We start from the raw sequence: 24,758 nt of genomic DNA on the forward strand, positions 1-24,758 counted from the left end.
TTCGGGCTGTGTTTGTTGTACCTGGCGGACTAGGACGTTTTAATTGAATGGTCGGAAGGGGGGATGCTTTAAAAGTTTTGTGTTACTTTCTAAGGTCTAAAGATAACATTTAAAGTTTAAATGAAGTATCATTGTTTTGTAAATTTACTTTTTACATTTATGTATTCATTTATAATCTTATCTTTAAACCTTATAAAGTAACACATAACTCGACAACACCCCCCCTTCCGACCATTCAATTAAAACGTCCTAGTCCGCCAGGTCAATATAAAAGTAGTTTTGGTACCAAAAGAAAAGTTCCTCACCATGAGTCTACCTTCTAGAATAAAAAACAAATAAGCAGCGACAGTTCAGTACTAAAGACCAAAGTTAGAGATTTTCAAAAGTAGGTCAAACTGGACAAGGTCAAGGAGTCAATACTGATGATACACAAAAAAATTTCAGAAAGAATACACAGGTGAAATATAAAAGTCACGGAATCAACCATTCAAAAGTTATTACCAAAGGTTTTCAAAAGAAGGTCAAAGTCTGATGTCCAAATAAAAGGATAAAAAATATAAAGAAAATATTAATATTCAAGAGAAGCTCTTACCACAAGAAATGAACCGGTAAAATAGTTAACCCCTTGTACTAATTTTTCAGTAAATACGTCCAAAGTTAACGTTTTTAAAAAGTAGGTCAAATCCATAAGCTCAAGGTTAAAGGTCATTACTGTTTGTAATCAGGAGAAGGTCTTATCAAAATATAAGGGTGAAGAGTATGATATCACTTGATTTAACAGTGTAGTAGCTATGGCTAATAATAAAATTTTGAAAATTTCTTTAAAAGTGAGTCAAACATAAAGGTCAAAGTCAAAAATACTTTTACCCTAGGAAAAGATTTTACACGTTGAATACACCAGTGAAATATTAAAGCCATAGTTCAAATGACCAAGGCTCAAATTTCGAATTCGAAATTGACCGTCAAAATAAAGAAAAAAACCTGTGAAATATGAAATTCATAGCTCAAACCAATTAAAGGCTGTAGTCAGGGCTAATTGATTTACCACAGATAAATCAGGAAAAAAAAATAACAAACAAACAGACAACTGGACCGACCGTCCTAGGAAAATATATTTGCCCCGTATTTTTTGGATTACGGATAGAAATTAATAAAAAAAAAAAAACACTTTGTTCTAAAATGTTTGTTTGTACGGTTAGAGGAGATCCCAGTCAGTTTCCTTGGGAAAATAACGAAACAATATAATGCGCTGTCTGTCTTTGTGTTCATGCTATCAATAGTTTATTTAAAACATGAGGATAAACCTAGATCTCTTCCGAGGAGACGAATATACAGTCCGAGGATAAATTTAGATCTCTTCCGAGGAGAGGAATGTATGATCCAATGTTAACTTAAGAATACTCCATTTAATGATTTAGAACTTCATACACCATGCTTAATGAAATTATATAACAAAGATAATGGTTACAAATGTTTATTTTGATTAAAAGAGAATGAATCATTATGTAACAGAACACTCTTCTGGCTCCAAATAAAATGGAGAATCCTCACAAATAAAGGGAAGTTTTAGTCCGTCTTCTTCGGTATAGTACGTATAGTTTCTCTCAGTCACCCAGCGCCACCTGCCGTCGTTATGATAAGTCAAAAGGAGGCCAAAGATTGGGTCAACTGCTGTCTCGCCCTCATCGTTAGGATTCCAGTTCTGATACGTCACTGGTGTCCAATTATCAAAAATGAGTTTTTCATTGTCGTCAAATGTCAAAACATTGGCACGAAATGCAAATGAACCGTTGAGATCAACTTCTGCAGAAAATGACAAGAAAAAAAATATATAATCTTCAAATTAGGAACTCCATCGATACAATATGAGTTGTAGCTTTACATCCTGAATGCTCTAAAAATTATAAGATTTGATCCGCTGTATCCAAATTCAGTAGACATTTGAAGGGAAAGTATTCTCTTTTTTGCGTCGTGGTATGTGTAACAATGGAATATTTTCTAACGAGCATAAGCAAACCTAGGCCAAACTTTAGTTCAATTTGAATAACATAGGAATATAATGTTTATGGGTGAAATTAGAAATAAACAATTTTGATACACTGCAGAAATATATTTTCCAGATTAAATGTTTTTTTTTTTTTAAGTTTAAAATCAGATTTGAAGAAAGCAAAAAAATGTAAATAACTTTTTTATCAAAGGTGTTCAAATATAATCTACATATTTCTTGATTAAAGAGTATCAATTTTTTAATCAATTGCATTGTAGAGAAATTTGACAAAAAATATTTTTGTTATTGTATGCATTTGATAAAAATGAAAGCATGTTATGAATTAATTGTTTCCGTATATACCCAGGTGTTTGGGGTTTTCGTCTTTAATCCTTCCAAGAAACAACAGCATGCAATAACAAGATGTGTTTGTGAAACTTTGATGCCCCCGTATGGCAACATAGCGAAGGTTAAGGTTTCTCAAATGCAGATCACATATGTTGGTACATAAAGTAAGGCCTTTCCAAAAAATACAAATATGACATAGAAAACCCTTGCACAACCTGTTCAAAGGTTACGGCCAAGGTAAGCGTTTTTAAAGGTAGGATAAACTCCGATTTGTTTGTAAAAAGTAGGTCAAAAACCAAGGTCAAAGTCAAAGTGTTAAAAGTGTTGAAATCCAATGAAAGGTCTTCTCACAATGACTACATAAGTGAAGTTTGAAAGACCTAAATCTTACAATTCAAATGTTATGCCCAGGTAAAGTTTTCTTGCAAATGCGTAATTTCTAAGGTCAAAAGGTTTAAATTGTTGGTTTCAATAGAAAGCTCTTGTCACGAAGACTTGATATTTAAAATATGATATTCCTAGAATCTACCATTGAAAAATTAGAGCCAAAGTAAAAGTTAATTTTTTTGTAAAAATGTGTCAAACTCCAAGGTCAAGGTCAAAGGGTCAAGAATCTTAATATCAAATGAAATTTATTGTCACAAGGATCAATTAGGTGAAATATGAAAGCCCTAGGCCTTACCGTTCAAAAGTTATGGCCAAGGTTAAAGTTTTTTTCACAAGTACTAAAATCTCCAAGGTCAAAGTTGTTGGTATCCAATGAAAGGTCTCTTAACAAAAATATATATGTGAATTATATGTAAATTATAACAACCCTGGTATTCAATGTTCAAATGATATGGCCAAAGTAAAAGTTTGGATTTTTATGTAAAACTGGGTCAAACTCCTAGGTCAAGGTCAAAATGTCAAGTTATGTGGTACCCTAGGAAAGGTCTTGTCACAAAAATACACATGTGAAATATGATAGTCATAGCTCCACTAAATCAAAAGCTATTGGCAGTATTAAAGTTTTTGCGTACAAACAGACAAACAGACAGAGAGACACACAAAGAGAGAGAAAGAGAGACAGACAGACAGACAGACAGAGGGATGGACACGACAAACACTATAAACCTCCGAAACTTTGTTCACGCGGGCATAAAAATGTTTTATCATATACTTAGTAGTAAATACACCGATTCTGCACGGTGTGATACGGGTGACGTCACAATACCCCATATCACGGACCGGTCCGAAAAGCCATATCACGTATCGGACCGGCGGGCCGAAAATCCATATCAAACCGGAAGTAACGTTTGTATAACGTTTAAAAGTCAATTTACTTGATTTTATTTTAATATTCATAATAAATCTTTCTTTAATGACATTTATGGCCTTAATTTTTTTCAGTTACCTAAAATAGGCTTTATTAGATTTTAGAGAGAAATGTCACAAACAAGCACAAAATATTCATCAATGACCATATGTGAACTTGCATATTAAGTGTTTTAAATATATGATAAATAGAATACTACATACTAAAATCCATATCATATGTCACATCAGCCCTCGGGCCCCACATCAGCCATCAGGCCTCCGGCCATCGGGATGATATGGGGTCACTCGGGCTGATATGACATATGATATGGATTTTAGCATGTAATATTCTCTATTTAATGACCACATTGTATATGGTCGAGTTATCTGATAAGCAGATTGTTTAAATACCCGGATGGAAACATTTAACCATAAAATGCATTGTTTCATTACCCGGATGTATGCGGTTTACGCCTAAAAACCTCCCATATCCATCACCATACCAGACCAGAAGCTCTTCACCCGGCTCTACGTCACGTGACGTCATATAGAAGATGATGCCCTCGCATGTGATAGGAATGACGTTTTCCTGTTGATATTTGGCGGGAGAATGAACGAATCGTAACCAGTTACTACAGGCCGGATCTTCTGCATCTATGTTGTAAGTACCATCAGTCCCCTGTTTATCTACCTTTGAAAACAATAAAATCCTAATGTTTAACAATGAATTTTAGTTCAGAATATGTTATAAATTCTATGCTTGATGACAATCAGATCCATGATGATCCAAATAACTTGACTATATAGGGATTAAAAGAATCTAAAAAATAAAGCGTTATGAGAGTGTAACATTATTTAGCAATAATACTCCCCTACCGTATAATATGGTTTCCTCTTAAATTGAAATTTTTATAAGAAATCACTGAAGTGGTCAAAAATAAAAATTCATCTTTAACTCATCAAAGTCAAGCAACATACACAGAAGCTAATCAAACGGATAAAAAGGCGGACAGGGAGGGACGAAAGCAGAGGAAATTTTTAGTCCATCTGGTTTCAACGACAGGGAACTAGGAATATGTAACTAAAATATGCAACATCATTTCGTTTTCATTGTGGTTGATTCTCTATGTGATTTTACCTGCCATGAATAAAAGTCATCTTTCTTGTCTACAGTGTGAATAAGTCCCTCGTATACACCGAGGATCGTGAACTTCGGAACAAAGGTCTCCGTCCATGCGCCCATCCCCGCTCCCGGAAGTGACGAAGATTTGATGACGAATCCTGCGGGCGTGGTCAGATTAGCTCTCTGGTGAGGCAGGGAACCTAGAGGAATCTTACATGTACAAGATAATGTCAAGGACACGAAACAGAGGTCAAGGACACATGATTTTAAGTATAATATTAACTTCTTGTATGATTTATCTAACTACTAATATAACATTTAGACAACAACAAGGTCTATGAAACTCTACTTAAGGGAAACTTAATGGTAGAGGTCTAGCATTAAGGAAGCTCTAAACACTGCACATAAAAGAGTTCCTTACACCACCCATCAGAGACCTTTGGTCTACAAAGCAGTTAAGTGTATTTTTGTGTTGAAGTATTGCCTGTATAGATATTTAATATACGACATTTGAAGCATTCTAATATGTATCGTGAAACAAACTCTAAACGATGCTTTTTTTTTATTTTGCTGTACATACCTTTGCATTAGGAATGTGTTTATATTTCAAACTTTGTACACCATGCTTAATGAAATTTTCACAAACTGAGAAGAGAAAATAAATACACTTAGAATATTGTCCTTACTTTGCAAGCATATTTTCCCCTGATATAAAATGAATTTAAAACTTTATAATACAATATATTAAAAAAAACTAAACATGGTTAAAACAATATATTTTTAGCACTCTAACAATTCAAGTGTGTATTATCACTGCCTTCATTTGAGAGGTAAACTTTTATCAACTTATCATTACATGTAAATAAGGCATTTTACTAGTTTCTGATCCATTTTTATCTGTATTTCCTTTTCCCTTTAAAAAAATTTCTGAAAAAAAATCTTATTCATGATTAAAATATGTACAAACTGACAGATATGGTCATTTCATTTGATCCTTGTCTTAAAGAAAATCAGCAACAAACAAACACTCATTATAGTAAGAATTATCTCTCTTGTCTCTCTTGCTAGTTAACTTTAATACTTACACTTCTTCTTCTCGGCCGCAATATCCCATTCCTTCTGAGCAATCCTGTCAATGTAATAGAGTTTTCGTTCATGCAGTGGAGTTTTTGTTCGAGTAATAGAGTTACTGTTTATATAAAAGAGTTCATGTTTAGAAAATGGAGTTTCTGTTCGTTAAATAGAGTTCATTTTATTTTTTTTCGAGTTTCTGTTAGTGAAATAGAGTTCCTGCTATTAAAGTTATAATGTTCCTGTAAATGTATTAGAATTCCTGTTAATGTTATAGAGTTTCCGTTAATGAGTTTTTTTTTTGAAAATTTAAAAGAGTTCCTGCTAATGTAATAAGGTTTCTATTACTGTAATAAAGCTCTGGATAATGTAATAAAATTCCTGTTAATGTGATAAAGTTCCGGCTCATGTAAAAGAGTTTCAGATAGTGTAATAGAGTTCCTGTTTATGTAATACATTTCATGTTAATGTGATAATGTTGATGTAAAAGAGATCCTGTTCATGTAACAGAGTTCAAGTTTTTGTAATAAAGTTCCTGTTAATATCAGGAGTTTCAATTAATGTAATAGAGCTCCTGGAAATGTTATAAAATTCCTGGTTATGTAAAAAATTCCTGTTAATGATATAGCGTTCCTGTTTATGTAGTAGATTTCTGTTAATGTAATATAGTTCCTGTTAATATGATAGAGTTAGTGTTCATGTATTAGAGTTCCTGCTAATATTATAGAGTTACTGTTAATGTGATGACTTCCTGTTAATGTAACAGATTTTCTTATAATATTAAAGAGTTCCTGTTAATGTAAAACAGTTCCCGTTAATGTGATAGATTTACTGTTAATGTGATAGAGTCCCTGTTTATGTAAGAGAATGACTTAGGTTATGTCTGTTTAAGTGAGAGCATGATATAGGTTATATCTGTTTATGTGAGAGCATGTTGAGGGTTATGTCTGTTTATGTGAGATCATGATATAGGCTATGTCTGTTTATTTGAGCGAATGATGTAGGTTAAGTGAGAACATGATGTAGGTTATGTCTGTTTAAGTGAGAGCATGATGTAGGTTATGTCTTTTTATGTGGGAGCATGATGTAGGCAATGTCTGTTTCAGTGAGAGCATGATGTAGTTCATGTCTGTTTAAGTGAGAGCATGATGTAGGTTATGTCTTTTAGAAGGTTATAGCAGATATTCGGGCAGCTTTCGATTTACGTCCAATGTTTTTTTCTCAGAGAGCTACAGTTCTACAGCTAGCGTATTCGGACAAGAAGCATTTCCGAGGATTGAATGGTAAACACGTTTCCCTGAAAAAAATTCCAGCTCGTCTGCCTTTCTGCCCCCCTCCCCACCCCATCTCTCTCTCTCCCTCCCCACCCCATCTCTCTCTCTCTTTCTCTCTCTCTCTCTCTCTCTTGTTTATTTGAGCGAATGATGTAGGTTATTTCTGTTTTGGTGAGAGCATGATGCAGGTTATGTCAATTTAAGTGAGAGCATGATGTAGGTCATGTTTGTTTAAATGAGATCATGATGTAGGTTATGTCTGTTTAAGTGAGAGGATGATGTAGGTTATGTCTGTTTATGTGAGAGCATGATGTAGGTTATGTCTGTTTAAGTGAGAGCATTATGTAGGTCATGTCTGCTTATGTGAGAGCATGATGTAGTTCATGTCTGTTTAAGTGAGAGCATGATGTAGGTTATGTCAGTTTAAGTGAGAGCATGATGTAGGTCATGTCTGTTTATATGAGAGCATGATGTAGGTTATGTCCTTTTAAGTGAGAGCAGGATGTAGGTTATGTCTGTTTATGTGAGAGCATGATGTAGGTTATGTCAGTTTAAGTGAGAGCATGATATAGGTTATGTCTGTTTATGTGAGAGCATGATGTAGGTCATGTCTGTTAGAAGTTTATAGCAGAGATTCGGGCAGCTTTCAATTTGCGTCCAATGTTTTTTTGTTTTTTTTTTCAGAGAGCTACAGTTCTGCAGCTAGCGTAATCGGACAGGAAGCATTTCATGGTAATTTAATGGTAAACACGTTTCCCTCAAAAAATTCAAGGTCGTCTGCCTTTCTGCCCCCCTCCCCACCCCATCTCTCTCTCTCTCTCTCTCTCTCTCTCTCTCTCTCTCTCTCTCTCTCTCTCTCTCTCTCTCTCTCTCTCTCTCATTTGTTTCTTGATATATGTTAAAAAAATCATCTCTGAAACCAGAAATAATAATATTTTATTTTCAGTATATACGTGGCTATAAGTAATTTCTGAACAATTTTCCTTTTATCTATTTTTAGATTCACATGGGTTTCTTATTTTTGGCGGGGGGTTGTGTCATTGTTTCAATTTAAAATCAAATATTCTGGTGTTTTACTTGAGATTTAGAGTATGTTTAGGGTATTTATATACATGTATTCGATGTCAAACTACGATTCATCAATATTTAGATTATACAAATCTATAAACACTTATACATGTACATTGTACATGACGGTAAATATGACCTTAGATTTACAGCGCAATTTCATACATAGATCCTCCCCTGATCTCTTACTTTCAATATATTTGGTGAATACTTTTTCTTTCTCCTCTGAGTCTATGACGACCATGTGAGCTCCTTGCTGGTGACAGAAGTCACTGAAATTCAACATGAACGTCGGTTCCTTGTGGAAAGAGAAACACCAACCACTCACATTGACAAATCCCGGGGAGCATCTCAAAACCTCTGATCCTGAAATCCCAGAGGACCATTTCAAAGGTTCCGAATGAATGGCAATCAAAACTGTCAAATGATATAAATAATACAAGGGTACATTCGTCATCTAACAGATATAAATAATACAAGGGTACATTCGTCATCTAACAGATTATGCTTTAATCTTTAAGATGTTCCCACTCTTACAATTTCATGTTTTCAAAATATATAAAGTTTCATGTACTTCAATTCACATCAACAAGTCATTGTAAATATGCTAAAATGTCAATGATAGCGTTTGAGAAGTGAAGTTTCTTTTATATAATGCACTACATGTATAACCTAAATATACCTTACGGCTTAAAAAATGTTACATGTATATAGCAAAACATGGGTTAAAATAAGATTCATTCCTTTATTTTTATTTCGGTGTAGACGATAAGATAATTTTTCTTACCAAAAATGGCTTACATGTAAAATTGAGCATATTTTAAAACAAACGTCAAAAGGAGATATTGATACATTTGCGTCAGAAAAAATACTTATTACCTATTTCAAATAAGTTAAAAGTAAATAACCCCTTTTTTTTGTTTTAACCTTGTCATTATTCCAAAGGTGATTTTTAATATGTTTTGCCTGTAACAATCCAATTCAATAGGAATGTAGCTACAATCGGAAGGCCTCTTGACACTAGTTTGAAATGAATGCATTGGATATTTCTTTAACCGTAAATAAATAATTAAATCCAGGAAACAATTTCAGCAAGACTATTTGAAAATAGAAATAATAGCAGAACCCATTTTTGTGTAAAAATGATAATGTGCTATGTAGAGAGGGAGGAATGGTAAAGGTTTTATTCTAGTTTTTACTTTTTTTTAATTTATAGGCATATATGTATTTTTGAGTTTACAAATAGTGCATATGAATTCTTTTGACTGAAATTTATTTTAGATATCCGATTCGAATAACTGATACTTTTACTGAAATCAAAACAGCAAATTATCTGAAAAATAAAAGTATGAAAAACTCTTGAAGTAAAACCTGGCGAGATAAATCATGAAGAGTTGTTCATCTTGTCTCATAAAAGCCTTTTACCTTTTGTGACATGAAATTAGACACAAGTAACATCTTTTTAAAAAGCTTGCCAGTCTACATTAATCAATATCTGCGCCAGAAGGGATAAAAATTTGAAGCAATAGCTTTGTGGGTTTAAAATATATATTAACTATTTATTTGGAGTGTCACATTTTTTACATGATAACAGGGACGAAATTTACCCATTTGTATCAATATTTTCATATCACACGTGCAGCTATTCTAAATTAGTATTTCAAAGAACCGAATTTAGGAAACACATATTAACAAAACACAAATAAATTTCTTTTCGATACAATAAAATTAAAAAAAATTACGTAAATTTAAATCTGAAAATGACTTATTTATTCAATGAAACACAGGAGTTGACACTAATTTATTTAGAGTACAATCGATCTCTTCGACTTTTCACTGACAGTTACATGAATCATTGAGAAAATAAATTAAGATTCATTCTGACCATAGATATTGTATGAATTATATCCCTTTGTGCTGTGCTGAAATCAACACTGAAGTTCTGGATTTTAATTCTGACCTACATTGCATGTATTTATTCTTCATTTCTGCTTAAATAGCAAATCAGTCACGAAGGTGTTCACCTTAGTAGTAAATTTCATAGACTCTTTTTGAATACCAAAAAATAATTTCCGTTTATCTATAAGGAAAAAAACAATCAGCATAACATTGAAAATGTGAATGAGTCAAATTACACTGCAGCACACATTATACGTTATATTGTTATATTTTCTGTCAATGTTAGCAAAATGTACTTTGGTACTTATTATTTCCATATCAAATTGAGGTAAATTTGATTGTTGATCTACATGAACGATTTTAAGTTTAATAGATTCTATTAAATTTTATATTTTGATGGAATAGATACATCATAGTAATACGATTGTTAATTTGCTGACAGTTACTTAAATCCAAAGCCATACATATTGAAGTTCATTTGTATGTAAACTCTATGGTATATTTCTATCAGTCAAAGATCTGTTATAATGCCAAGTAATGATTCACATCCTGTTATCTAATATTTGGGGGGGGGCTAACTTTTTCTGAAACCCTTAATTTTTCTTTGAAATTTTGCAGTACGTAAGATGTTCATTTTTGAAGATTTCATGACCAAATAAAAACTTACAACAGATAATAATTAACATTTGTATGTATGCATTAAAGAGATCAAGTTCATTTGAAAACAAGATTCATATAATAAATAATAATAAGAGTCTAAAATAAAAGCATACTTCACCAGCCCAGGTTATACTATTTCGCCATCCATTCTCTGCATAACATCACAATTATTTGTAAGAAAATATTGAAGTGCATTTTTCCTGGCAATTAATGTTCAGCAGAATTACATGTTGTTTTATTTTTTCTTTTTTTTTTTTTTGGTTATATAGGTGGATAAATGTAGATTATGTTGTGCCTTACACTATAAATCTTGCAGTTTTGATAATAAACTAAAACCAATATCTGACAGTGACCATGGAACCTTTTATGATAGACTGTGGTTTGCTCCAATTGATTAGACCGTTTCATTTTTTGATATTATTCACTGAATTTGACAGAAAGTGTCGCCTCATTTACGTTTGTCCTAAGATTCTAAAAGTCAGAAACTAGATAAATATACATTGAAGAATCCACTTTTACAAAAAAAAAAAACTGTTGGACTTTCCTTTTCGATTTTTCTTATTTTAACATATTTTATCCTTCACCATATGAGGGTTGATCCAAAAGTTTGTGGAATTTCTTCATATCATATTTATTTTTAAATGGAATTGGTTGATAATTACAAATGAAAATATAGACATGTTGAATATTTTAAATTAAAAATATTTTATATATCTTTGATAATAACTCTATGGCAGTTGCCATAGAAACGGTTGTTTGGCAATGCAGAGGAGACATTATTAGGGCTTTTCGACTTTTGTCGAAAAGACCTATTGTTTTCGTCTTTTTTATTATTATTCTTTTTCTGAACACTTTTCTTTCACAGATTTAAGGAGATCCTTTTAAAATATACATTTTATTTTATAACCTTCTGAAAGACCATGCAAAATTCTACAGAATGTAATTTTTTGGCTATCTTGATACGTCACTTCCGATTTCTAAATGAGAAAAACTTAAATTCCATAAAACCCCTAAATCTTTCTTATTTTAAATGCCTAAGCTCCGAAATAGAAAAGTACAAGTTTTGGAATTCAAGTTCTATAAAAAAAAAAAAGGTTTGCATAGGCTTTTTGACCACAAGGATTTTTCGAGATATAAGACTTCAAATATTGCAGAAGGTTTTTTTTTTAAGTCAGAATAACGTTGGAAAATTATTCTGAACATAGAAATGTGTTTGAACTAGTTAGTAGAGCATATATTGTAAGTTTCATATCAATCAGACCAGAACTTCCGGTTTTATGATCTTTGAAATCTGTCTATGGGAGTTCTATGTTAATTTTAAATCACGCATGACACGTTTTCTCTTAAAGTAATGACAATTTTCTCGTGAAATTTTAAGTTAACAATGACTTTGATACTGTTCTAACCTGAAAATACTCTTAAAATGAAAACCATGAAAATAAGGGGTTTTTAGGGGCCATCATTAAAACAAATTTTTGTCTGTAAATTTTTTTTGTTTCTCAATAAAATTTCAAACAGTTTTCAGATTTGAGTTAAGCACAAAAAAGACAATTTAAAAAATATGGGCTGTGGGGTCACTTTTTGACACCTTATAGGAGTTTTAGAGGCCTGAAATAATGTTTTTTTTTTAATAATTTTAAAATCATTTTTACAAAATTGTGTAAGGGTTATCTCCCTTTGTCCACCTATTTCAAAGGGACTAAGCTCTCTATGTTTTCATTTTGGTATGCATATGAAGAGTACTTCCGGTTTTATGAGTCCCTTAATATTGACTATGGAGAATTCTATGGTAAAGGAGAAATCACACTTGTTCTTTTTTCTCATAAGGGAAGCAAGCGATTAATTTGATATTTTACAAGGTAAATTATTGTAGCATTGTCTTAAAATGTTAAGGTCATGAAAACGAAGTCCTCTCAAATAAAAGGGATTTTAGGGGTCAGTACAGAAAATACATTTTTGCCTGTAACTTTTTTATTTGTTCATATATCTTCAAACTTATTTCTTTTTTTGAGTTAAGAATAAGAAGGGCATTTGAAAAATTATGAGCCGTGGGGTCACTTTTTGATCCCTTATAGGACTTTTAGAGACCTAGATTATCGTACTTTTAAGTAATTTAAAAAATGATTGTGCAAGAGTTATCTCCCTTTGTCCAACCGTTTGGAACCTAATATGCTCTGTATGTTTAAATTTTTGTATGCATATGAAGAATACTTCCGGTTATATGAGTCCTTTATATTTGCCTATGGAGATTTTTATGTTAAATTTAAAATAACTCCGTTCCATTATCTCAATGGGGAAGCAAGCAATTCTTGTGATATTTTACATGAATAATAACTCTAGCATTGTCATCCAGTGGTTAGGTCATGAAAAAAAATCAAAAATATAAGGGATTACAAGGGTCAGTACAGAACATTTTTTTCTCTTTAACTTTTTATTTACCCATCAATCTTTAAAGCGATTTGGTTTTGAGTTAAGCATAAAAAGGACAATTAAAAAATTATGGGCCGTAGAGTTATTTTTTGACCCCTTATAGAAGTTTTAGTGCCTTGAAAAACAGTACTTTTCACAACTTAAAAAAAAAAGTGTAAAAGAGTTATGTTTCTTTGTGCAGCCGTTGAAGAAGAGGAAGATTCGTTATGTTTCCAAATAAATATTGATTTTAAAAGCCATTTTGAGATATTTTACCATACGTGTTTGTTCTGTGTAACGTTGAATTTTCTCTCAGATTCTTGATATTAATGAATCGAAAAGCCCTCCGTTTTTGTTGAACGACAAAAAAGGTCTAGTTGCATTTGTTATCATTTTCATTCTTAATATGTGAATTGAGAATTAAACCGCCCTATGTGGTATATAAAACGAAAATTATGTCATTATTACGATTGCTTGATCTTTTGTTAACCTTTGTGTGAGAGTTTTACTGATTGTCCTGGATATTTAGTTTATTAGCTTATGATTTATTGTTCATCTTTAAGTTGTTAGACAACGTCAAAGAACTACGAACGATAGTATTGTTCTCCCGCCTACCTCTAAGTCAATTCTCAAACGTTAACATATTCGAATGATTTTCAAAATTTTTATAGATATTTAAATGAATTTTCATAAAACGTTACTTATTTGGGATATCAAAGAGAGATAACTTTATAATTTTGGTAAAACTTGTGTTTTTCACTATAGAAATCAATGGAAAACGGAAAATATTTTTAAAACATCTACCCCCCCCCCCCCCGTGAAAAAAAAATTCCTTTTTACAGTTAATATAGACTGTCATTTCGCAAATTTATGCTAAAGTGTTTTGTGTTTCACGGGGGGGGGGGGGGACATATGTTTATAGACAAAATACTAAAAAAATGATGATTTTTCACCAATTTTAAAGCTAATTACAACTAAATTATTGTATTTTATTAATTTATTTATGTTTTATTTATTTGCGTTAAACATAAGAAAAGATATGAAATACATATAATCACATTTAAGACTATTTCAAAATATGATGATTCTTGAAAGTTCGATTTCACCAGAAGGTATCGTCTACCCCCCTTTTTTCAAGAGCTGGAATTAATAATAATTTACTATCTAGCGCTGGAACTGAAATGATAAGTCAATTACCATAGAACTGTTTTTTGTATTAAACAAAGATTTGATGGCCAAATTGCCTTGAATATTGAATTTAATGGGTGCAAAATGTAGGCGGGAATTTAGAATTAGAGTTCGTAGTTCTTTCAGTCAAGTCATACGTTTTGTGAAAATCCCGGGATAAATCTGTCTTAAGGCAGGTCCACACTTTTACGGATCCGGTTTAATTTTACACACCAATATAAAATTTTGATTATCCTTATCTATTGAAAAAAAATCTTTTTGGATGATTGAGAATAATTTAGCAAGTATATATTTGTTTATTATAGTGTCATTGTGCACACAAAGCATTTAATGTACAATATTTATAGGAATAACCACTTTGCACTCTGTCCATAGGATCTATATGTAATTTAGTACATACACAGACATAGAATTCTTAGTTGCCTTTATGGACCTAAAGCTTTTTAATTTTTTTAAACAAACTAACTTGAGATCTATTTATCTTTAATTTTTAGCCTATACCATCTTTTTAAATTTACTTTTTAATAAGTTTTGCGAAGAACGATTGAAAAAATAGATATTCCAAAAATGGGGGCATAGGTGTTCAAAAGGCTGTTTTGTAAACATTTTCTGGTCAACCATAATAAAGTATGTTTTTTTTGCTAACCTAAGATATAATTCTAAATAATTGTGAAGAAAAAATAGCATATAAACATATAAGATTTTGAGAAATATTTAAAATAAAGATATTTTGAGCTTTTTCTCTGAAAGATTTTGACAGAATCAACAAACCATTTTTTTAGTGTTTTCAAATAGAAATTTCAAATATTTTCTTGACAAATGAATATTTATGATTTTCCTAAGTTTTAACAAAAATTGGATGTGATTTGGTACATTGCTAAATAAATTATGATGTTATACTTCTATATGTTGAATTTTTGCGGTTGCATTTTTAGAGGTATATACTCCGAGACATGTTGCATGAAAATTAACCTGCAAAGATATGTTTTTTATGGGTGTTTTAGTTAGATTATGACTTATTCAAGATTTTCAAATAAAAAAATTAAGAGTTTGACAGAAAATTCTGAAAGTACGGACCTACCTTAAACGCGTATATTTCTGACAAAGGCTTTGGAAAAATGAATTTAGTTAATGCTTTTCCGGTAGCAAGTCACCCCAGTTTTTCAACTATCCATTTTCAGAAAGCTCGTGTGACCTTATTGGTACATGTAACTGGAAAGTGGTGAAATTTTCCAATATCGTTGCATTATGATTCATATTTTGAATATTCCTGTTGTTTGCTTTCATCAAATCATGATACAATTAAAAAAGAAATTCCACAAGCATTTGGATTAAACCTCGTATGTTTTACAAATCTAATTGTTTTTTTAACAGTAACACTTTTTGGACTCTTGATATTTTAATGCAAGGAGTCATTATGTATATCTAATTATTTCTACCCCTGAATCTTTCACTCATTTTACTAAATGTCAACACATATCATTTACTAACATCATTATATACATTTTAATGAATAGCCTTGTATTATTTAAGTATTATTTAACCAAGGTCAGTCTCGTCCACGTCCGACTCCTCAGGACTCTGAGTCCTGGGCCAGCTCGACCAATCCGACTCGTCACGACTCTGAGTCCGGGGCCACCTCGACCAATCCGACTCGTCAGGACTCTGAGTCCGGAGGCCACCTCGTCCAATCCGACTCGTCGGGATTCTGATTTAATCTGTCTGATTGTTGATTTAGGTAAATATTTGCTCATTTTGAAACACATCAAATAAATACTGAACCTCTCATCATTTGTTTTACCACTGGAATTGCAATTTGGTAGACTTTTGCATGCATTTCGCTTTTACCTGAACATGAGGTCAAATTTAATTGATTTAAAAACATTTATTAAAAGTGCTATAACCCTTCTGTGTGTATAAACCACGTCCTCTTGGTAACATTATATAACACTGGGTGAAAAAGAATGATAAGAAAATAGTATAAAAATTGTTAACTGCCGGGAATGTTTGCGAGTGCGGTTTACCATAACTTTCATTTCTATACATTCTAAATATATTTAAAGTAAAAGTAGTAAAAAGAAAAAAGAACCCCCCGTCTCATAAAGGAGCATTTTGGAGTGGACACTTCCTTCGCAAACATTTATAGAAATGGGCCAAAAACTTCAGGTAAACCACGAATTATTACTGGCAGACTTTCAAAATTCAGTGATAAAGAAAAAATTCTCCAAGCGCAAAGAGAACTAAACAAAAGAGAGCGGGAAACCTCTGACCAGACGGATCAGACTGCAGAACCAAAGTCACCCGAAAGAACCTTTTACGTCACGCCACAGAGACCAATAGAAGTCGCGGAAAACCGAAAGAAACTTCAGGAAATAAATGATCAGTATACTGGAAAGAGAGAGTGAAGACACGATTCGTAGGAGACAAGCTAGTATTTCCAAATGGAAATGTGTACAGAGACAAAGTATTGAAACCAAAGCCAGAAAATATACTAGATATGACCAAAGCAGATAAGGAAAAGCTTCAGCAGATTCCTATGTCTACCATTGATTGCTCAGACGAAGGAAATACTTTTAAAGCAGCCGCAGCAACAACAGATACATACAACCAGGTTATAAACTTTTATAAAAAAATTGTTATAGACCCATCATACGCAACGGCAGAACACAATATTTTAGTGTATCGTTTCAAAGATGGTAATGGCGCAATCCACGAGGGTCACAACGATGACGGTGAGTACGGTGCAGGAAGGCGGCTTATTCAAATTCTACGATCGATGAATGTTACAAACATGACATGCGTGATTTCCAGATTCTTTGGGAAACATTTGGGCTTTCGCAGGTTTCAAATCATGGAAAACTTGATGGCAGACATTGTTCTTGAACATAGTGGCTAATTATGTACTTAGGTCAGGTAATCAGTATATTGGAACTGTCGTGCTCAATGTAATGAGGTGTATTAATAGTTAACCATCGTTAACATGGTCAGCAAATCATATGTAATATATGTAATGTATTTATTTCCTTCTTATCAAAAGAACTGGTTGCATAGTAAAATATGTAGCGGTTTTTGTTTTCATCAATGATTATTATTATATATACTTACGTATTTAAAATTAATGTCTAAATTGAAAATTGAGTAAATTTTCACTCCCATTTCTAATATTTAACAATACGGAATTTTCAGATCCGTTGTTTTTTTTTATTCTAAAATTTGTCACCGCTTTTCCTTTCCGGTATCGAACCCGATTCAAGATGACAATCACATTTTGGGTTAAAACCTAAGGTACTCTGAATAAAAATGAACTATCCATTTTTGTACATAAGCTGTATGTTTTTTTGTTTGTGTTTTTGTTATAAACCTGGCTCTATGTTAAAAAGGATTTTTTTGTTTATTTGCAACTGCATTAGTATAGACAATGTTTATTGCATTCGTTTTTTTTTTGGTGAGCTTGTGTTGATGTACTATAACGAAATGGAATTAGATTATGTCTTTTAATATATCTATTATATCTCTGAATGTAAGGGGATTACGTTTACTTAGTAAAAGAAGATGCTTGTTTACATGGTTTAAAGAAAAATTTCCTGATCATTTTATTTATTTACAAGAAGCACATTCTACTGAGCTAGATCAACAAATATGGAAAACTGATTGGGATTCTGATATAATTTTTTGCCATGGAGAATCAAATTACAAAGGAGTAGCAATTTTATGTCCACATAATATAGACTATAAAATAATTGAAAAAACAAGTGACAATATTGGCAGATTTTTAAAAGTATCCATTTTAATAGATGATTTAAAAATTACATTGATAAATGTGTATGCTCCAACAAAAGATAACTCAGCTGAACAAGTTGAATTTTTTGAATTTTTGTTGACTCATTTGGATGAAGAGAGTGAGAAGAATTTGATATTAGGTGGTGACTTAAATATTACCTTAAATCCTACCATAGACAAACAGGGTGGAGGCATTGAAAGAAAATCAAGATATAGGGATAATCTAATTGCTGCAATGGAAGACCTAAATTTAATTGATATTTGGAGAGAAAAAAAATCTTGAAAGAAAACTGTTTACATTTTTGCGAAAAAACCCTATTATTTTGTCAAGATTAGATTTTTTCTTGATTCCATCTTTTTGGTACCTTTTGGAACTACAAGTATTAAACCATCGATAAAAACAGATCATAGTGTTATAATCATAACTTTGAAAGGGAAAATATTTGTGGATAGAGGCCCTGGTTCTTGGAAATTGAATGTGAAGGCCCAATTACATATAAAGAATGTGAAAATATTTTGAAAACATTCAAACATAATAAAACACCTGGGAAGATGGGTTTCAAATGGAAACAACTTGGATAGGAAAGAATAAAAACTTCAAACCAGGAATTCTGCCAGTAAAATGGTCAAAAAATGAATTTTTTACCCTTGGAATTTGGTTTAGTTCAAGTGGGGAACAAAAAGTTCTTTCTAAAAACTTAAATACAAAACTAGATGAACTAAAAGCAACTTTGAATTTATGGAAAAGGAGGAACTTAACACTTATTGGCAAAATTCTAATAGTAAAAACTTTAGCAATATCTAAAATAGTATATCAAGCACAAGTACTTCCACTTCCCCCACAAATGATAAAGGAAGTGTCTAAAGAACTGAATAAGTTCATATGGAATAATGAAAAACCAAAGGTTAAAAGTTTAGTATCTTGCCAAAAAATTAATAAGGGTGGATTGAAAGTTCCTAATTTTGAAGCACAAATGAAATCATTAAAACTTGGTTGGGTTAGAAGGATATTTAGTAATACAAACGCAAGATGGAGAAGTACAATTCAATATTATCTGAAGGATACAGTAATAAATGACTTTATAATTAGCAGAGGTTGCTTAAATAGCCTATATACAGACTTAACATTACCACAGTTTTACAGAGAAATTTTTGAAACATGGACACAACTAAGATGTAAGGATATTGATATTGAACCAAAATTTTAAAGAAGCTCTTTGGTTCAATGATAACATTAAAATCAATAATGAAACTGTGTTCTGGAAAAAATGGTACACAAAAGGAATCTTATATATTGGAAATATTTTAGGTGATAATTATGATTTTTTAAGTCATGAGGAATTAGGTAAACAGTATAACTTAAATGTATCTTTTTTTGATTACTTTTGTTTAAGGAATGCCATTCCATATCATTGGCGAAAATACTTAAGGCAAAACAAAAAAGTTTTAATCAATAGAGATTCTTTGATCTTAAGATTCAATGATAAAATATGTCCATTGTCAAAATTATCTTGTAAAGACTTTTACTGGATTATAATAGAAAGTCTAAATGAAGTACCAACATGTGTTCAAAAATGGGAGAAAATATTTAACACAAACTTTTCACCTACAGACTTAGAAAAATTTTTTATGCTACCTTTTGTGTGTTCTAATGAAACATCATTACAGTCTTTTCAATATAAGCTAACTCATAGATTTTTATCACATAATAAACTACTTTTTCAAATGAAAATTCAAACTTCAGCACAATGTTTATTTTGTAAAAAAGAAGATACTTTAGAACACAAATTTTATTATTGCACTTGTGTTGCAACTTTTTGGAACCATTTTCTAACATGGTGGAATGATCTACATATATTTAATGTAGAAAATCTTTCTTGTAAAAATGTTATTTTAGGTCTATATGAGAGGAAATGTGACTGTTTGAATTATTGCATTTTGCTCGCAAAGTCATATATACATTCGGTGACAGTATCTAATTTGGATGTCATTAGAAAAGTAAATGTACCAGAGTTTCACAACTTTTTAAATATGTTGAAAAAGAAATTACTGCTTAAAAAAGAAGTGTATTGCTCAAATAGTGATTTAGATAATTTTAATGAAATCTGGCAACCAATATTAGATATATTATAATAATTATCTTATATTTGATAATATTTTTTTATATACTATGCTATTAAATTAAGTGTTAAAATCAAAATGTAATTTCCCCTGTAATAGATTTCTTTGTTAAAACAATGAACTAATAATTTGTAAAAAATTATGTAGATAGTAAGCTCCTCAATATTTTTTAATTATTTATAAATCAGAAACATTGTCCTAAAAGATGTAGATAGATGTTATTGTCTATAGTTGAATTTGTTGCATGCTTTTCTATTTTATAAATTTGTATATGAAGAAAGAGCCAATAAAAATGAAAAAAAAAACTACTTTTAAGGATAACATGTTTATTTGTTATCCCCGAAAAACAATTTTAAACTCGACTCTGCCTCTTTCAAATATAGTTGCGCAAGTAAGTGTAAGATAGAGTTTTGAAAATATAACTTTATAATTAAGTTTATAATTTTTATGCACTGATGATTATAAAATATAGGTTGATAAATAAAAATTTGCGTATATATATAACATGACTTAGTTAAATGAAATGTTTCTGTTAGTTCCTTTTACAATTTTGTTCATCTATATTTTAACGCCAACGCAGTACAGTTAAGGCAACACATAAAAAAAAATATGGCAATGAGGTCATGATGAGGTCTGACGTCATAACAGTTGCTCCGCCCTGATTGATCCATATAAGGAAATAGAGCTCAAAATAACTATTTACCGATGTTTGCAAGAATCTGTAATAAACGACAATATGTTCATGTTTAAATAGAAAATAATTAGTGATTTTTTCGTATATTAAACAGCATGTCTTTAAAATAATTCTCTTTTTATATGTGTCGTTTGGCTGCATTCGGTTTCAGCCAAGCGCTTGCACTCGTTGACACGGAGTGTTGTTTACATCTAAAAACGTGGTGACATCAGCTGAGATTTGCAGTGGGTTTACATGCATTAACCATATAATAATCTTTAAAGAAAATAGGGAAGAAATAAGAGACATAGGCATTGTTTACCCCTTTTACGAGAATATGAGGACAAACTTTCGGAAAATAATGAAAAACTGAGACGGTCTGCACCAGCTCCGTAGATCCATCACTGTAATTTCAGGCCAGGTATGTATGTGCATGTAGGTACATGTGTAGATCTTCAATATGTAGACATGCTTTTGTTCACATCAAAGAAAAAAAACCCGAGTGTGTGCATCTTCATTTAGATGTATTATCACAGTCAGTGAAAAACTGTAATGCAGTGCCTTGTGTGTACCCCCCCCCCCCCATCCCCATACTAAGTTGCACACTTTTTAGAATTATTAAATTAAATTTCACTAATATATACTGAGTTCTTAAGCTTGTCAATTAGCTCATTTTCTTTGAGACTGTATTTATATGCAGTAATGGAAGTTATCAGTAACACAAATTTAAACTAAGGTAAATTAAATGAGATGTTTTTTATTGTTTCAATGATTCACTAGGCCTAAACAAATAATGATGTTGTCTTTTGACATACAAACATGCTACACAATATAAAAAAAATTATCAGTATCATTATGTTGAAAACATAGAAGCTCCGCTTCTTATCTATGGTTGCAATTTCCGAGAATTTCTAAATTAATGAAAAAAATATTTCATTTTTTGTTTAGATTACATGTACATTAAAAATATTTACATATGTAATACTTTTATCATTGTAGCTGTCAAGAGTTTTCAGGCTTAAAGAATGAATAAATAAAAAATGCATCAATTTCTCCATAGGGTATGTATACTTCTAGAGCATTTCACATTTTATTTAAGTATCCATGTGCTATGTAATTTTGTTTTTCATTTTGTTAAAGGTGAAACTCAGAAATGTTTTTTTAAAAATATTTTATCAATAATGTCAGAGGTGTCACATTCTCATAAAAGTTTTGTAACACAACTTTTTTTTTCCATTTATATGAATAAAATAAATTCACTACATTATACAAGTCAATGTAGCATGATTAATTTTGTTTTTTCGAAATGTAATGCCATTTTATTCTACAATGTATGCTTAGTAGTCCCATAGCATATTACTGCATGTATATTGTGTTAGGCCTAGCCATTCCCCCAAAAACTGGACCAATGGATTCATTCATATCCATACATATTTTGTGTGGAGGGTATTAATGTCCATCAGGATCATATTTCCATTGAGTTCATGAGAGTTTCGTATTTTTAGTGGTTAAACTTGCATGTTAAAGTCCTTCAGAACAGCACAACACTTAGTAAATTTCCAGATAACATGTACTTAGAGCCTTAACTCCATAATTCAGGCAAGTTGTTTGTTAAATTTTATTTGTGAGCGTAATTGTAAATAATATTTACTACTAGTAAATTTTCATGTTGAGAATGTCACGAATCATTAAATTCCATGGAAATTTTCAACCTCCTGTTTTCTTAAATCGGTTGTAAAAAGTGTTCATATTACACAATTTTAACATATATGGAAATGATGTTTGACCAACAAAACTATTATTTTTCTCTATATAATGTGTTGCCACTGAAACCACTGTAAGTTAAGGGAGAAAAACTTTAATTTAAACTTTTTTTTAAGAATATTTTTACAAATCAATATTGATATCACCTACAACATACTTTATGCCAATTATTTAAGATAAAATTATGTAGTATACAAAAAAGTTTTGATAGCAAATCAAATACATAGGTATCTGTTACCATAGCAACACAAATATTCTACAGTTACTACAGTTTGAAAATTTGAAAATTACCTCTAAAGTTCAAACTTGTATACGGTATATATAATCTACAACAAGCTGAGCATTAAAATTAAATAGATTCTTACACAATGCAAATGAAAATGACATAAAAAATTCAGAAGCAATTTTACTGGTTTTTTGTGGAAAAACGGTTAACTTTTATGTTTTTACTCTTAATTTCATAATAATTATGGATTCTGTTGAAAATTACGCCAGACGATGGGCCAGATATGAAAAAGAAGACGTTGACACCTTGCCAGAATGGATTAAATGTATAAGATCCATGTTAAAGTCACGTATTAAAAGATTGAGGGGCAAAATGAAAACCATCTATCCTTCTGGGTTCAATAAACCAGAAGTGAAAACAAATAGATAAATTACACGATCAGTACCTACTGGTTCCGACAAAGCAGGTAACAACATTGTCTTCGTTTGTAAGGCTCATTATATAATTTGCATTCTAGAAGAACTTGGATTTAATTCTACAAGTGGCACTCCTACTTATACTCATGCTTCCCTTTCTAAGGAAAAAATTCTTTAAAAGCACCTGCCAGTTTTTAACACATTTAATATTCCACAGAGCCAAAATGATTTTGAACTACTGTATATATATTGGATTCCGAAACTTCATAAGACTCCTTACAAACAAAGATACATTGCAGGTTCCAGTAAATGTTTATCCAAGCCTCTTTCGTTACTCCTCACTAAGATATTGACAGTAGTGAAGGAAAAACTTACAGAGTACTGTGCAACTATATATTCAAGAAGTGTTGTGAATCAGATGTGGATACGAAAAAATTCTAAAGAACTTTTTGACAATTTGAAATCAAGAGACTTTACAAAAATCAACAGCATAGAAACTTATGACTTATCAACTTTATACACAACAATTCCCCACGACAAATTAAAATCTAGACTTTTTGATATCATTGACAGCTGCTTCTTCAATAAAAAACGGAGCTCGTAAATTTACTTACCTCGTCATTGGTCATTTGCAAAATTATTCTGTTAAAACAGATTCTGATTGAACACATCAGTATAAAGAAGTTGATATCAAGAAGATGCTTGAGTTTCTGATTGACAATATCTATGTGGTTTTTGGAGACCAGGTATTTCAACAATTTGGCTCCCTTATTAGCAGACTTATTTTTATATTCATATGAAGCAGAAATTATGGAAAATATTATGCGTGAAAAGAAGAAAACACTTGCCGTGGCCTTCAACTCAACATTTAGATACATTGACGATGTATTGTCAATTAACAATGATAATTTCCATTCCTACGTCGATACGATATATTCTGGTGAGCTTGAGATAAAAGATACAACGAAGTCCGAAACCTTTGTTTCATACTTGGATATATTACTTGAAAAAGACACTAATGGTAATCTAACAACCAAGCCATATGATAATCATGATGACTTTAACTTTTTAATCGTCAACTTCCCTTACTTATGCAGCAATATACCTTCATCACCTGCATACGGAGTAAATATATCTCAGTTGATTCGATACGCAAGAGCATGCTCTACGTACGAACAATTTCTAAAATGAGGTAAATTATTGACAAGCAAGTTGATGTAGCAAGAATATCAGCAGTTTCATTCAAAATCATCATTTCGTAAGCTCTGTGGTCGATACAATGATCTTTTCAGCAAATACAATTTATCATTAAGTCAAATGCTGACTGACGTTTTTCATACCAATTGTAAGTCCGTTATTTGTACACTGAATTGACGACGGATTTTTTCCGTTATTTCCTATCATGACAAGGAGCACACGGCGGTTGTAACCGGTCTGCAGGGAATGCTCATTCCT

At 31.5% G+C, this 24,758-nt stretch overlaps 1 protein-coding gene and 1 long non-coding RNA gene across 2 annotated transcripts; one reads left to right on the top strand and one right to left on the bottom strand.

Annotated features, from left to right (window-relative positions):
* Positions 1-1,471: 1,471 nt before the first annotated feature.
* LOC134247574 (histone-lysine N-methyltransferase PRDM9-like) lies at positions 1,472-16,077 on the bottom strand. The gene is made up of 8 exons (XM_062729910.1): positions 15,894-16,077; positions 8,357-8,584; positions 7,981-8,010; positions 5,840-5,905; positions 5,335-5,399; positions 4,770-4,964; positions 4,085-4,322; positions 1,472-1,803 (listed from the first exon to the last, which is right to left on the bottom strand). Exons 1-8 carry the CDS (start codon positions 16,075-16,077, stop codon positions 1,502-1,504), a joined length of 1,308 nt encoding a protein of 435 aa, XP_062585894.1. The 3' UTR covers positions 1,472-1,501.
* Positions 16,078-21,198: 5,121 nt separating this feature from the next.
* Positions 21,199-22,318, top strand: LOC134247572 (uncharacterized). Its single transcript, XR_009987887.1, has 3 exons — positions 21,199-21,318; positions 21,897-21,958; positions 22,277-22,318. It is a non-coding gene; the product is annotated as an uncharacterized LOC134247572 (long non-coding RNA).
* The last annotated feature ends 2,440 nt before the right edge of the window (positions 22,319-24,758 follow it).

The sequence above is a fragment of the Saccostrea cucullata genome, unplaced genomic scaffold (genome assembly GCF_032062105.1).
Source record: "Saccostrea cucullata isolate Sc308-1 unplaced genomic scaffold, CSIRO_AGI_Scuc_v1 ctg1904, whole genome shotgun sequence".
In the NCBI taxonomy this organism is placed as follows: Eukaryota; Metazoa; Mollusca; class Bivalvia; order Ostreida; family Ostreidae; genus Saccostrea; species Saccostrea cuccullata.

What these genes read in the sequence shown, in the direction of transcription:
- LOC134247574 (XM_062729910.1), bottom strand. Translation starts at nt 16,077, where the DNA reads ATGAGCAAATATTTACCTAAATCAACAATCAGACAGATTAAATCAGAA. An exon ending in TAACATATATCAAGAAACAA is followed by an intron (nt 5,906 to 7,980) that starts ATGAGAGAGAGA and finishes CACTGCATGAAC; the next exon opens with GAAAACTCTATTACATTGAC. An exon ending in TGCGGCCGAGAAGAAGAAGT is followed by an intron (nt 5,400 to 5,839) that starts GTAAGTATTAAA and finishes TTCTCTTCTCAG; the next exon opens with TTTGTGAAAATTTCATTAAG.